General features: G+C 39.0%; 1 protein-coding gene across 2 annotated transcripts in view; it reads left to right on the top strand.

The window, feature by feature from the left end:
• The first annotated feature begins 4,452 nt into the window (after nucleotides 1–4,452).
• Nucleotides 4,453–16,061, top strand: part of ZFC3H1 (zinc finger C3H1-type containing) — a 37,503-nt gene continuing 25,894 nt past the window's right edge. For both annotated transcript variants that reach the window (XM_031589709.2, XM_031589710.2), the window contains exons 1-6: nucleotides 4,453–5,184; nucleotides 9,436–9,855; nucleotides 12,275–12,339; nucleotides 12,603–12,801; nucleotides 13,000–13,226; nucleotides 14,751–14,874. In XM_031589709.2, coding sequence (XP_031445569.2) covers nucleotides 4,599–5,184; nucleotides 9,436–9,855; nucleotides 12,275–12,339; nucleotides 12,603–12,801; nucleotides 13,000–13,226; nucleotides 14,751–14,874 — 1,621 coding nt within the window. In that variant the 5' untranslated portion in view covers nucleotides 4,453–4,598. The remainder of the gene's footprint in view (nucleotides 5,185–9,435; nucleotides 9,856–12,274; nucleotides 12,340–12,602; nucleotides 12,802–12,999; nucleotides 13,227–14,750; nucleotides 14,875–16,061) is intronic.

Raw genomic sequence — 16,061 nt, 5'->3', positions numbered from 1 at the left:
ATCTGCAGTAACTATTCTCTATTCCTAATAATAAAGCCTCTCTCAAAAGAAAAAAATCTTTTCTACGCTTAGTGAAAGACTGAACTGGCAGCTCCTCCACCAGACAGTTATTACCTCATGTGACAACCTTGACATCCTCACATTTTAAAGAAGTCTTCATTAGTAACTGCTAGGTAGTGAATGATTTAACAGTCCCCAAAAATAGATTTCTTGTCGCCAAGTGAGTACCAATGTGGCTGATCTATTTTTAATATTAACTCAGGAAAACAGGTAAAGATTATAGTCTACTCTCTGTTTTGAAAAGCTTTTATAGTCTTCTGTAAATTATCTCATTTTTATCTCATATCTTATATAAATATCTCATGTTTTTAACTTGCATTTTGAACTCATACAAAGGAAAATTTCGTAAGGCCTTTAATATAATTTGCTTGGATGTGCAGCTATGTCTTCTTTTTCTCTTTTTCTTAATTTTACTATCTTCTGTAATGGATAATTCAATTTTGCATGTATTTTGAAGTTATTAATTGCACTCAGTAACTTGTTTACAATCAATGATTATTTTGAAGTTGGATGTCTCTTCTTAGGTATAAACCTCTAAGCCTCTTCCATCTCAGGAAGATTTCTTCACGTAGGTGTCTGCTTAAATAAATAAACAAACTGAAAACACACACACAATACAGAAGTATGGTAGGAACACAACTACAAAGCAATGTGAAATTGTGCAGTTTTGCACAGTGCCAAATTACGGATTAACCTCACAATCCCCAGAAATTCAAATACAATCTTTCTGTAAAATCCCTTTATCATAAAATGTAAGACCCCAAACCTTATGAAAGAAACATTTAACAGTCACATACTCTGCCCTCACCTGTTTCCCAAGCCCACTTTTTAGCCAGTTCATGTTTTCCTAAATTAGAAGAAAACCTAATCGTCATTATTTACATGGTGCCCATCATAATTAAAATTACAATTATTAGTACCAAGAAGAAAACAAACAAACAAAAGGCATTGCACTCCATTCATTCCAGGAATGTTTTTGGAGAATCATATACAAATTATTAGAGTTCAAACTGTCACAAGGTCAAGTAGGAAAAGCCAATGAATATGAATAAGCGCTTATTAGTAACATGTGAATAATCCGCATATAGTTATGTGTCCTGCTGCAATGGGCTGGACCCTGGCCAACAGCTACGTACCCACACAGCTGCTCACTCACCTCCCCACCACCAGTGGGAGAGGGGTTTATAGGAAGAACAAAAGCAAGAAAACTCACAGGTCATGAGATAAACAGCTTACAAAAAGAAGCAGTGCAAAGGAAGTCAGATGCCACCTTGCAAAAGCAGATTCATGTCCAACCTGTCTTCAAGCAATGGCCAGCTTGGAAGACAAAAAGCAAACTACTCTTCTGCTTCCTCTACTGTACTAGCATTGTGGTACTAGAAGAGATCTAACATCCATTATTTTTGGAAATGTTGCCCAATCTTTAAATCTCAGATTGTGCTTCCAAAAGACAAGATTCCATTCTGCTTGTAAGAATTTAAGAATTTCATTTAATGCAGTAAATGTTGCCTTTTTTTTTTTACCTGAAACTTGAAAAATATATATTTTTAACATTTTGTGGACCAGAAATGAAGCATATCTAACCTCATGCTACAATATCATTGGAGACCACTAATTCTAGTATTTTTATTATTTGTTTGTTTGTTTGTTTATTTTGCTTTGGACAAGTAATTTGAGATACCTACCACAAGAAAATAATAATATGGTAATGTTTTATGTCAGGGATATTTAAAACTTTACAAGAAATAACACTAGTAGGATTAGTATTGCTGCACTAATCGTCATTGTTCAAATTTGTAAAATATGCAAATGAGTGTTATCTGCACTAAAGCCATTTAACCATCATGTGATCTTTGCTGCTTATGTTTAAATACAAAACTTATTACCAGCTGTACAAGCTGAGTCACATGAAGAGATCTGGATGATATATTTTAATTCAATAAGCCTTAGCTGCTTATATACACAGATGTCAGAAATTCATTTTCATAAACATACTATTTCCCCAATGCTTTTTTGCCTGTGTCTAGAGGTGCAGAAAATGTGCAGGAAATATGATAAAGGAAAAATCAAATTCCATGTTCTATACTAAGACATATGCTTTCTGATATTTTAAATTGTTCCATTTGACTTTATTGAAAATATGTTCAGTATTTAAAACAAAAATTGTGCTCCAGCAGCTATAATAGATATCCTTCGAGTGTATGAAGTCAAATACATCAAAGAGAAAATTTATTTATTTTGGATTTCATCTTACATTTACAAACTGCAACAAAACCTCACAGAAATTCTTGATCTATTACCTATGGTATAAATGTGAAAGATTCTTAAATGCTTTATTTTTGAAAGGCAGTTTTCAAATGTTTGTGTGCTCTTGTATAAATATGTAGATATCACAGAATCACAGAATCACAGAATTGCCAGGGTTGGAAGGGACCTCAAGGATCATGAATCTCCAACCCCCCTGCCACATGCAGGGCCACCACCATTCCACCTCATGCTAGACCAGACTGCCCAGGGCCCCATCCAATCTGGCTTTGAACACCTCCAGGGACGGGGCATCCACAACCTCCCTGGGCAGCCTGTTCCAGTACCTCACCACTCTCTCCGTAAAGAATTTCCCCCTGACATCCAACCTATATCTCCCTTCCCTCAGCTTAAAACCATTTCCCCTTGTCCTGCTGTCAGGATATGTAGACATATCAGATCAACATGTTCTTTTTCCTCATGCCATTTTATTCCCTTTATAGTAGAGAACATTATCAATTAATCAGTTTATTAATAATGATGAATACAGTGGAAGAATAATCTTCCTGGAAATTCAGAAATAAAATTGCTTGCCTCATAACCCTATAATGGAGGAAAAAGGAGACAATATCATGTAACTGAAATAGAGTATCATACTACACAATACAGTGCGATCATATAATACCAAATGACATTAAAAAACACTAGAAGATTTTCAGGAATCTTCTTTTTCAGATAGTCAAATACCTCAGATAGAAATTTACAATGCAGATCACATACTGGCACTGAATAAATTCAGCTCACTTGTTGGATGAGTTCTGGGCAAACAAACAGCAGTATTGAATGGAGTGGGAACACCACATGGGGTTAACTTCCCATTGAGCTACTACTTCTCTGCCAATTCCTTACAGTTTTGTAAGCACTTCTCTTCCCCTCTGCAAAATGCTGAAATTGGTATCTACTGCTGTGTGAAAACACTTAGAAACAGAGTTTGCTGTCTGTATACAAAGGAAATGGAAACCACGTACATGCAAAGCTCTGGGATGCCCAAATAAACAAATAGCTCTTGGGAGGGAAATTTCTGCCCTTTGCAACACTAGAGCTGGTGATATTGAAACATTTGTAACCGCAGCTGATTGGATTTCAGGCACAGACGGGGGAAGCTAACAATGTTTTAGAAGCTCTTCCTGGCTTTCAGCAGCTGCTTCAGAAAGTAGGTCTTGCACTCATCTACCAGCCCTTTGTAGACCTGTTGAGCACGGGTTATCTAAAACAGGGTGACTCAACAGTTTATCATGATTTCTAGGGGTTGCATCCACCTGAATAAAATTGACACGAAAAGCACATCACTGTGTTATGATGGACGATTGCCAAAAAAAAAAACCAAAAAAAACAAAAACCTTTTTCATCATTCTTTTTTGAAACTATTTTAATAGATTCAGCACTGCTTTAGATAAAAGGTGTTGGAGAGATTTAGGACGCGATATACAGATTCTATTACTCTGAATTTGTAATAAGCCACATCACTGAAAGAGCACCTGCTCTTAGTCATGCATTTGTCCCCTTGGGTCAAAAGAAGAGGATGGGTGCGCAAAGGGCCTTGAGCACATAGCTTTGGGCTTCACAGCACATAGGCATCATCCATTTCTTGTGCTGTATCAAAATGATACATAGAGAAAGAAAGAAAAAGAAAAAAATATATAGAAACAAGGAGATTTGATCAGTTTATTTTTTATGGCACTCATGTAGCACGTTATTAACTGAAAAAAAAAATAACCATTCACTCTTGGGAAAAAGAAAAACACTGAAAAGCGTCAGTCTTCTCTAAGATTCTTCTCTAAGATTCAGAAACATACGCGCAATCACCACACGGACCACGCAGCTGCTCACAACTGTTCCACCGCCCTCCTTTTCCAGGCAGCACGCTTCCCCTCAACAAGATGGCGGCCTCCTCCACCGACATGGCGGCTCGAGTTTCTATTGGCGCCCGCACTCCCACCGGCCCGCTATTGGTTGAGCCAGAGGTCTTCCCCGCCCCTCTCGGCCCCGTCCCGAGCTGGGAACTACATTACCCAGGGTGCCTCGCGCTCGGGGAGCCGTTTACAGCCCTCGCGTTCTTTTTGTAGTTGCGTAACGGGGCAGCGGGGACAGGGCGTGGTCTCGCGAGAGCTCCGCGCGGGTCGGGGCCGCGCAGGGTGGGCGGCTGGGGAGGGGGCGAGGCGTGTGGCTGCCGTGCGCAGGAAGCGAAACCGGCCGCGCTGCTCTCGCTGCGCCTCGCCGTTGGCTTGGGCTCCATGGCGGCCGCGGAGGCCGCACCCGCGGAGGCAGCGCTGGATTCTAGCGGGCTTTCCCCTAAGGAAGAGGGAGAGCTGGAAGACGGCGAGATCAGCGACGATGACAACAACGGCTCCGGGCCGTGCGGCGGCGGCGGCTCCGAGCCCGGCGGCGGCCTGGCGGGCAACAGGCCCTACTCGAGGCGCAGGCCGCCTCCCGGCCTCCGCGGCGGCATCTCCCTCTCGTCCTCTCGGCGCTTCCCGCGGTCGCGGCACCAGCCCCCGCCCGAGATGGGCCACCTGCACGGCCACGGCGGTTACCGGCCGAAGGACTCGTTCCGCTCCCACCCGCCGCCTCTGCCCGCGCCGCGGATGCCGTCGGGCCCGCACTCGGAGACGGGTCCCCGGCTCTCCTTCTGGGAGCGCAGCCACAACGCCCTGGACCGATTCCGCTTCCGAGGCCGGCCCTACCGGGGCGGATGGCGCTGGGGTAGGAGCCGGGGCGGCGGCGAGAGGGGCGGCAACCCGCCGGGAAGGCCGCCCGGAGGGGGAGGCTGCGCTGGCTTCAGCGGCGGCCAAGGCTGGAGAGAGCCCTCGCCTCGGAAATGTATCCTTCCTTCGGCCGGGCGGTGGCGGCCCGAGCTGCCGGGTGGGCCCGCTGTGTCAGCGCCGTGCTACGTGGCCCAGGGCGCGGGGAAGGACGCGGCTCCTTGGGCTCTGCCTCCCGCCGCCAGGGGCTGCGGACAGCCGGGCTCCCGCTGGGACGGAGCTGCAGCCTGCCCGGCCCGAGCAGGGATAGAGAAAAGCGTAGCCTGAAACAAAGCCCTGCTCTGTTGGGTTCGAGGTGCTGCTGTGCTAGCCCCAAGTGAGCCTTAGGATGCGGCGTCAGTGAGACAGTGTATGATTGAAGTGTCCTAGTTGTAAAACTAAAGCGCCGAGCTTGTTAATTTCCCTTATTGGGCAATGAAGGATCTGCCCTTCTTTCATTTTCACTTGCAGCCCTTCAGAGGTTATGTGTAGCTAAAGCCAAACTCACATTAAATGTAACTTGGGGCTCTGTACACAGGAAGTGTGTTACGTGGGAGTTCGGGTAACATGGAATGCCCTGTTTCTGTGTAAAGCCACACCCAGTGTTTCTTGAAGATGTTCTCTACCAGTTGCTCTTGGATAAGTTTGGTGAGGTGATTTCCATCAGTTTTAAAGTTTTCTCCCGTTAAGAGCAGAAATAGCAAAAGCAGTAGAAAAAGCTCTTCTCATTTTCCAGAACCACTATAGGAAAAAAAACAGTTTTGATGCCAGCATGGGGAGCAGTGGTGAACAGACTTTGGGACAGCATGGCACTGAGACTTGATACAGCTGCATAGTTGCCTGAGAACACAGATACTAAAAACAAACAAACAAACCACCCAGCAAAACTTGAGCAAAAGAATTAGTGGTTAAAAGGTGCTTTCCGGAATCTTATGCTGCTTTGTTGACAGCTGTAGCCATAGTTGAAAGATGTGACTTGTTTTTTGGTTGTGCTGCTAGTCCCAAAGAACAAGCATTTTTTTTTTCTCCTACTTGTGCTAGGACTTAAGGCTTTGAAAGCTACTCATTGGTTCCCTGTGCTACTTTGGAGCCAAGATTATGTATCTGTGTCAACTGTTCTTTTTTGGTATGCAGAGAGAATATGTAAATTAGTGATAAAGAGCTGCTCTTAATCTCATCTGGTGATGTTAAGAGCGTTCCTGAAACCTTCATCACTCTTCATTCAAGGATTGTTTTTTATCTTGGAGGCAGGGAATGAAGATGTGATTTGCCCAAGGTTGCACAGTACAACAGTGCCAGTGCTGAAAATAGATGCTATAGCTCTTAATTTGCAGTGTTGCTCAAAGTACAAGAAAATAGTTACTTTCTGTGTAATTTGCAGGGGCAGATATGTTAGTCATTCTCAAATGCCCTTAAAGTGCTTGATGCAGATACAGTCGTCTTAGACACTTCAAGAAATCATGTCAGAAACTGATAATTCAGTTTTCAAACCAAGTGAGCAAGGAAATGAATGAAGTCTTTTATTGCTGATATGTAAGATGCACTCTTCTGTTTAAGTATTACAGATGCTTTTCTAATGCTATTGCCCCTTCAGTCACATTTGGTTCTAATGGATTAATTAAGAAAGGCCCATGATTTTCTCTCTAAAATATAAATTATGTTTTTTTCATGTCTTTGCTATCCAAATGAGTTGGTATTACAGTATCCCTACATATAGAGGTACTTCCATATTGCTGATGTGAATGGAGGAGGGGTGCAATTAGCAAGTGACTTCAGATGAAACGCTCACATGAACTGGTACGAGGAGGTTCACTGCATGGGGTGATATTTGGAATTTCACAGGACAAGTGAGAAATGTGAAGGTCAGCTAACAAACTAGGGCTTTTTTTCTTTACTCATGTAACTGTTACTTTGTGTGCACTCTGTAGGAGTGGAAATATAAATGAATAGGAGTAAGTCACTTATAGTTAAAGAATTATTTTTCTTTGGATATTAGCTTTTAATAGGTTTATCTTTTTAATTCCTAGCAACTTTAATGTGGAGCTGTTGAATGAGTCTTCTGTAGAAATTCTTATGTAGAGATTCGTAGAGTTCTGGGTCTGAAACATGGAGCCATAGTGTGACTTAGTTTGCTGTTGAATTTTGACCTCTTCCCTTTTCACATTTTTTTTCCTCATCAGTTGATCTCTTGTTGGTTGTAGTTTGTTGGCTCTCCAGTGTTGATAGAAGAACTGTTGTTCTAATGCACTCCTGTCTGCCTCTAATGGCACTCATCTACTCTTGCACTCTGTATCTAGAGCTATATAAGAAAAAAAACCCAGCAAACCTACATCTACAAAACACTGTTGTGGTTTAACTTTGCGGGCAGCAAAGTACCATGTGACCCAATGGGATGACTGAGAGAACTGAGAGGTAAAAAGGCAAAAACTTGAAGGTTGAGATAGTTTAATAAACTTAGAGAGAAATGGGAGAGGAAAAATAAAAATACAAAAGGAAGTGGTGCAAAATGCGATTGCTTGTCACTGGCTGATGCCTAGCTAGCTCTGGAGCTGCAGTAGCTCTCCCCTAACCCTGGCTCTTTCCCCCTACTTATATTGCTGAGCACAATGCCAGGTAGCACAAAGCTACCCTTTGGCCATGCTAGGACTTAAGGCTGACCTAGGTTCTGTCCTCTCCCAGCTTCTGGCAGAACAGCTTGAGAAACTGGAAGATCCTTGTCTGTATAAGCACTGCTCAGCAGCAACAAAAACATCAGTGTGTTATCACCACTGATTTCATCCTAAATCCAAAATAAACATGATAGCAGTGACTGAAGAAAATTAACTATCACAGCTAAAAGCCAAAACCACAACAAACACCTTGAGTACCTTTTTGAGAGCTGTAGCGACTTCATTAATCCAAGCTTAAAAAAACTTTTCAGAACTTTGTCTTGTTACCCAACTCCAGATGTCTCCAGAAACTGTTTCAGTATTGAAGTTATCAAATAATTTTTAGATTTATTTTTATTAGTTGTGTTAAGTTAATCAGCTTCAGATTTTCCTGTCACTCATGAAATTACAAATGTTTTGTTAGAAGCAGAAACCTGTGAGTTTGACAGAATTCTTAGGTAATTTGTGGCTATTTTTCACACAGCTTTTCTATTTTGGATGTATTTCCAATATATTTGTAAAACTCCTCCAGTTTTTGATTGCCTTGTGGATTTAATGTATTTTTATCTTATGTGCTGACACTTAGGAGAGCATTGTTAGAGCAGGAGATGTTTTATTATACAGATTTGTTTATGTAGGATAAACAGCAAGAATCTTTAGTCTTAAAATAGTGAAATATCCAAGTTGTTGATGTGTTCTATGAGCTGAAAACTAAGTTGCTTTCTTCTCTACTTGGGACTTTTTAGATAGGTGTTACCTATTTTAGCTTTTAGTTTTACTCAAAATATTGACACCATGTTGGAAGGAGGATTTCTCATAACTTACTTTGAGTTAGTGCTGATATTATGAGTTCAATGAGTCAAACTTGACTCACTATCCTATATTGTTTTTTTTTCCTGGTGGTAATTATTTTAGTAGATTGTTTAGCTTTCAACTTCAAGAGAGAGATTTTTAAGGTAGGAGAAGCAGGAGTTAAACTCAATGATCCTTATGGGTCTTTGTCCAACTTGGGATATTCTGTGAAGGGTAGCTGTGTGCAGAACACATTTTCATGATGAGGCTCTCACTAAGAATGTTTCCACTGCCTGCCCTGAACAGCTTGACTACCTATTCCCAGCAGATACAAATTTTCTTAACAATGTTTTCTGACTAATTAATACTTCCAAATCCTCTCTTAAGTGTTTTGATTGCAATTCTTTCACCAACATTTTTTCTTCCCCACAGCCGTTGGCTATGTGATGCCTTACCTCACTTGTTGAGCTACGGTTTCTGCAGTCTTTAATTGTGCTGTGGCTAGATGTTAGCATTTATGAAAGGATGAAATCAATGAGAATGAATTAAACTCATCTTTTTCAGATGATCAGCTGGGCAGCCAGGACTAGAGTTAGGACCTCTGGGAGTTCAGCTTGCTCTCTTCTTATCATTACAGCAGTTATCCCAAGATAGAGAAGGCGTCTCAGGAATTTTAGGATATTCTTTTAAGTTGACAATATGAGAAAAGTGTTTATTTTAGCTGTCCATATCTGGCACTGATGTATCTTTTATGTGCTGCTATTATTTATAGATGATATTTTTCAAGCTATCCTTAAGACAAAACTAAATCAATTTAAGTTCTGTTAGTCATCGGTCTTATCTTTGCTACGGGAATGTTATACATGCTCTTTTCTTAACTGGTAATTCAGCCAAAACTTTTGGAAGGTCTCCATCTAGAAAACAGAACTATTCTTCTAAAAGTGAAAACTCTGTGGAAGAAAGTTTTGAGGATCTGCTTTTGAAGTATAAGCAGATACAGTTGGAGCTTGAGTACATTAATAAAGATGAAAGATTGGCTCTGAGCAACAGGGAAGAAAATGAACAACAAGATGATAGTAAAACAGCGGACACTGAGGACCAAGTAACTGTAGAAAATGACAGTATTAAAACAGATGCTATAAAAGAAGCTTCTCCTGAGGAGAAAAATCCGGTTATGGCCTTTCAGGCATTTGAACTGAAACCTCTCAGACAAAAACTGCCCACTCCAGCTGAGAGGAGCAGGTTAAAAAAAGTCAAAGAAGGAACAAAGCAGTCATCGCAGAAATCTGAAGTCACAGAATCCACTCAAGGTAAATACCTGTAAAGTTCTTGTAGCTCATTTGTTTTGTTGTAGTTCTTTTTGCATGCCTTAATCTATCATATTTGTTAAGTGTTCGAAAGTAATGTACTAAATAACATTGTAATTGAAACTAGTATTTTAGTTTTAAGTGTTATAGTAAGTCTTGCTGTATTGCCTTCCTCTTCTGTGTAATTCATCAAAATTGCTTGGAAGCATGGTTGTGGTGTGTTGTTTTATTTATCTCTTTGACAGATAAAGACCTTCTGGTAAATGTCCTTGAAGTTGTTTTTAAGATGAGCAAACTGAGGTAGTTAGCTTAAATTTCTTAATTTGAGCCTCTATCTACATGATGCTTACTGTGTTGGAGGATGTGCTAATGGATGCCACTTGGCATCTTATGGTAGCTAATTTGTCAGTGTGCATAAACTATCAATTTGAGTGGGAAGAGACAAATTGCTAAATGAATGGACTAAGGATACACGTGAGTGATTTGTAAGAACATGAAAAAAGGTAGGACTAGAACACTCAAAGTCAGAATGATTAATTCATGTGTGACTTCAGTATGAGAATTGAGAAGGGAGATATTTTTTAAAATTAAGATCCGTGAAGAGCTAGAGAAAACTGATGATTACTAGATAAACCATCCTAGGTATTTTTCTCCTTGTGTTTTTCCCATTAATTAAACAAAAATTCTGACATTCTTGAGTAAAGAACATAATTTTTAATGGGAGATGTGGAGGAGCAGGGGCAATTGATTTTGACCATACGAAGAGGGAAAATGGTAGCTTGCAGGAGAAAGTTGCAAGGCAGGAATAAAAGACCTATTTCAAAAGCAATAGTCTGCAAGAAAATCTGCCTTCAAAGTTCAGAAACAGTGAGAAAGAAGGTACCTGGTCATATGATAGGGGAAATATATATTGTAATATGTGTACTAAAAACATCTGGATTTTTGCAAACCACTCAGTTAAATGTATGACAAAGATGATATGAAAGCAGGCAGAATGCACAAGAAGGAGGCCTTTATGGCAATGTAATACATGTTTCCAACGTAGGAAAAATCTGGATTTTAATTATTGCAAATTAATGAGTGTCAAATAAATGCATGCTACTTGATTATGCATATATTAAGACATCAGCAATGTTCATTTTTCACGAACTGGTTTCTTGGATGTCCTGGTCTTCTAGAGTTGAAGAATTTGTCTTAAAACTGAGTAAAGCTTATGTATTCTAGAACTAATTATTTGTAGTTCAAGTCCACTGCATTGACAGAGGCTTTACAGTGTTCTTGCTCTCCTCTTGCTTCTCATTGGTCATTCTGCCTGTGTCTTCCTCTTCTAGTTTACATACCATGTCCTTATCTGCATCTCCTCACTTCCACCCTGTGGACTGAGTTGCTGAGAACTTTGCTTAATGTAGTAACTTTTTTTTTTTAGAATGCAGATGGGCATTAAATAATTATTTTTCTCGCTCATGTGTGTGTTTAAAAAAAAAAAAAATAATACATGCATGTCCAAACATTTTCTGTGCACTGTTTTTATTTAAGTATAAGCTGTTAGTATATTTCAAGCAACCTCTCTGTGACTTTTCATAAAATACTGAGAAGAATGAAAGCTGTGCTGATTGCAGTCTTTCCACTGATGCAACTTTCTTGGTGAGGAGCCTTTTTGAAGAAAGGCTGATACAGGAGAGGGTTGCAAAGCTTCTATTTGTTCATACTTGTGTATGTTTTCCATTATAAGTATACATTACAATGTTAAATATACTATTGATTTGTATATATAATAATACTATTGATTGTGTTAATTGGAATCAGTTAGATTTCATAAATGATATAGCACTGTATATGCTGTATGTAAATATGTAAAACATAATAAACAGATTCATGGCTTTTGGGCAGTTTAACAAATTGATTTGCCGATATAATTATGGGAAAAGCATTACTATTTGCTTTTCACTTTCATAGGATAATTTTATATTTGGTGAATGAACCAAGTACATTCTTTCTGCAGCATTGAGCCTTTATTTCACTCTGCAAACAACTGACCCGTTACTCAAAATATCTGCCAGTTGAATCTGAGATGCTCAGAGCAGTAACTGATGCAAGATGCTGGTTGTGGATGGCGAGAAGCCTTGTTCTTGTCTTGTTTCTTGATCTGTTCTGCTCTGCTTCTTGGGGAAGTACAGCCAGAGGACTATTTGAAGAGTCAAATCTTGCCTTAGATTTATGCCTTCTTGATGATGCAGACTTCATCAGATACACCATTAATGTTTTTAATGTGCACATATGCTTAAAATTACTTAATTCTGTTTTATGTAGTGTAGTGTACCATTGATATTTATATAGTGTTTGTGTAGATTCATTTCTGTATTTAATATAGTTCTGTTGTTTCATGAGAAGCGACTTGCTCAAAACCATTTTCTTTTGAAAGGTGCAGAAGACAAAGAACAAACATCAGTACGGAAACCTAGCAGTTCAGATGTAATCTCCGAAAAGGTAAGAAAGTAGTCCCCTGTAAATAAGGAATCATTGCTTTACGGTATTATGATTTTTTCCAAACTGTAGTCCAGAAACATTTCAGTGATAGAAGTGGTTGATTCTATGAGAACAGCACTTCACCATTAGAGCAGTATTTTAATCTTCTCATAAGAAATGTAGAGACAAACTTTTAAAAGACTTTCAAAAAACATATTCACTTACTCAATGACTTAAGTGACACTTCTTGACTTTGTCTCATCCTTTTTTTTTTTTCCTTCAAGAAACTGCTTGATGAGGAGGAGGAGATGTCTGAATTGCAGCTTAGGCTTCTTGCACTTCAGTCTGCTAGTAAAAAATGGCAACAAAAAGAGCAACAGGTGATGAAGGAAAGCAAGGAAAAATTAACAAAAACGAAAACTGTAACACAGAAGGTCAAAGCCAGTGCAAAAGCACATTCAACAAAAAAGACAAGTTCTACAGGTAATAAGTTAATGTTACTGAAATTGGAAACTACAACAGACGCTCTGAAAAAAGACATAGTATGTTTTGTGAAACAGTGAATTCTGAGCCATTCATTCTTCTGGAACGGTCTTCATCTACTCAGAGCTCCTCAAGGTTCTAGAACTTGGAAAACTATTTAGTTAAAGTAGAGTTAATTGCATATCTTTTTACTTAAAGGCAAGCAAACTTTGAGGAAACAACAGACAAAGACATCAAAGAAGATACAGCAACAAAAGGAACAAGATAGGCGACAGAAAGAGGAAGACCAGAGGAAACAAGAAGAGGAGGAGGAGAGAAGAAAGAGAGAAGAAGAGATCAGAAAAATCAGAGACCTCTCAAATCAAGAAGAGCAGTACAATCGGTTTATGAAGCTAGTTGGAGGAAAAAGGAGATCAAGAAGCAGGGTAATGAATTTATAGTGTCATGTGTGGTGGTATGTTTGGGATTCATGACTGATTCCTGTCTTTATGTTCCTCCTGATATCACTCTCACTAACCCTTATCCCCTTAAAACTCAAAGCACATAGGTCACTGATAGCACTGCCTCTTGTTTCTTTCTATGGAAACTACAACAAATGGAAAGAACACAATAGCACTGTTTGATAGAGCAAATTCTCAGCTACGAATGCTTTCTCAATATAGTCTTTCTTTGCTTAGATTGCAATTCTGTCTTCACACTTTTAATTTCTTTGTCTACAACCTCAGTGACCTACTGCTTTCAAAATGTCATCCAAGCTTTAATTTCTTGGTAGTATTTTTTTAATCTGTCAAGGTACTAAATATGCCCAGACACAAAAAATAATCACTTCAAACCTCATTACAGGATAGCAGAGTTGTGTCAACTTTCTGAAGGGCCAGAGTTACTGCAGTGGTGGTCTTGCTGTACTTGTAGGAGTCTTTCCTCCTTTCTTGCAGCTAGTAAAATGCACTTGAATCATCACATTCTGACTTTAAATCATAGCTACATTGCAGAGAAAACAAAAAGACAGTATTTCTTCAGTGTCAGTTCTTTCATCATAAAGCTGCTTACAGCAGTTGCATCTGTATCAAGTGGTTTGTGCTACTGGTGCTGTAATTCCATTTTGCGTTAGAGCTAGGGGAATTGTGACTCCCTGTTTGAATTAATTTTATACAAGACTTCCATGAAATGATGGGGAAATTGAGACTTGAAGTGTTTAAACATTCTAAAAATCTGTCTACCAACAGATACACTGTATGCCTCTTAAAGATGCAAAATGAAGAGCCTTATGAAGTAACGTTTACCTGTTCTGTGTCTTTTCATTTCTGAATATTAATTACTACTATGATTTATTAGTTAAATGTAAGTCTCTTGGCATGATTTAGTGTGATATGTGTCTCATGTGGGACAAATGAAGGATTTGTGTCCTGAAACAGCAGTCTTAACAACAGCTGGAAAGTGTTTCAACTAAAGGCACAAATTCAGCCTTGCTGAAGATTATCTATGTACAATTTTGAGTTCTTTATAATAAAAAGTAGTTTAAATGGTCTTGTTAGTTACCATGGCATATTTAACAGAAATGATCAAGAATTTATTTCCTTTCCAGTGTTTAAGAAACATGTAACCCTGGCAATTTACCAGATAAATGACTTGATAAATATTTAAAAATTGAATATATATTGAATATATCAGGCTTGGTAGGCTTTCCTCCTTTCCCCCTCCAAACTTCTAAGAACTCTCTTTTAAAAACTCTGTTTAAACAACAGCTTTAAAGTCACTACTTGTAGTAGATTTGATTGAAAGTTAGTATTCAATTCAAAAGCTTTTTTTAATAAGCAGAGTAAATTGTATTTATAAAGTAATTAGAAGACTGTTACAGGGGCCTGTCTCTAAAATCTTCTATAAATGGGTTTGCTCTGAAATAATAGTGTAAGACCAGTTAAATAAAATACTCTCATTGTTGCTTTCAGTCTTCAGATACAGACTTGAGATGGTCTTTGGATAAACAGTCTACGGATAGTGCAGGAGGCATATATCAGTATGATAATTATGATGAAGTTGCCATGGATACAGATAGTGAAACTAACTCTCCAGGTAAGACTTCCAGTTATTTATAAGGTGATTGGTTAAAAGGTAGGAAATGAGCAGTTATTTTGGAACATGATATACTAGCTTACATTAAAAAAAAAAAAAGAAAAAAGCACTAACATGCTAAAACTGACTCTTATTTCCTTTCTGTCTCTGCTGTAGTTATGTGCCCAAGGTTATACTGCTTTCATGGTAGCACTATGAAATCTTTATTATTTTTTTTACATTCCAAAGCAGTTGTATGGAAAGCTGAGGCCTGTGGGTGTTGTCTGGGTAAGCAGCAGCTTTGCAGAAAAGGGCCTGGGGTCAGTATTAGTGTTAAATGAAACATGAGTCAGCAGTACATCTTTGTGTGATAAAGGAAAGCTGCAACCTGGGTTTGAGCACTGAGGCTATAATGGCTAAACAGTGGTCAAGGATTGAAAGAAGTGCTTATTCCTTTCTCTTAAGAATTTAGAAGACTAATTTGTCTTTATCTTTCATGTAGTTGAAAACTAATGATGTATTGGAATGAGTCTAGCAGAGAACCTAAAGTTTTTTTGGGAACTGAAGCATGTGATTTATGAGAAGAGACCACAAGAGCTGAGATTGTGTTAAAAAGGTTGAGGCAGGGCTTTATTGCTATCTTCAACTACCTTGTGGGCAGTTATAAAAAAGGTAAAGCCTACTCTTCTGTGGACTGAGCAACAGAAGGATAAGGAAAAGACTTAAATTGTTACAGAAGAAACTTTAGCTTTATAGTAGGGCAAATCTTTTCACAGAGGACGATTGAATACTGAAACAGGTTGCCTCAAAATGTGTGAACTCAGTCCATTAAAGATACTTGGAACTTGACTGGATGCATCACTTAGCAAACTTTAGCACTGTATCGAACCCTTGTGTTAGGGCAAATGACTTCAGGATCTCTTCGCACCTAAAATATTTAATGACTCTGAGATGCTTTTAAGTTATTCAGGCTTTCTTGTTCCATGTGAAAATTCTGAAGAAGGTGCTGTGTTGCAAGAGCTCCATTAATCAAAATACTGCATTAGTAATTTTTATTCTTCTGCCTTTCATCTTCTATTCTTTATTTTCCCTTTTTTTCCTATTCTTGTTAATCTTGTTATATATTGCTTTGCTAAAGCAATGCTCTGCTACGTGTCGCATTGCTTGATGAAGCATCTTGCACTCTAATGTTGTGTTTCTGAATTCAG

Source organism: Phasianus colchicus, chromosome 1 (genome assembly GCF_987193195.1).
Source record: "Phasianus colchicus chromosome 1, bPhaCol1.hap1.1, whole genome shotgun sequence".
Lineage (NCBI taxonomy): Eukaryota > Metazoa > Chordata > Aves > Galliformes > Phasianidae > Phasianus > Phasianus colchicus.
This window is presented reverse-complemented; position numbering and strand designations above follow the sequence as displayed.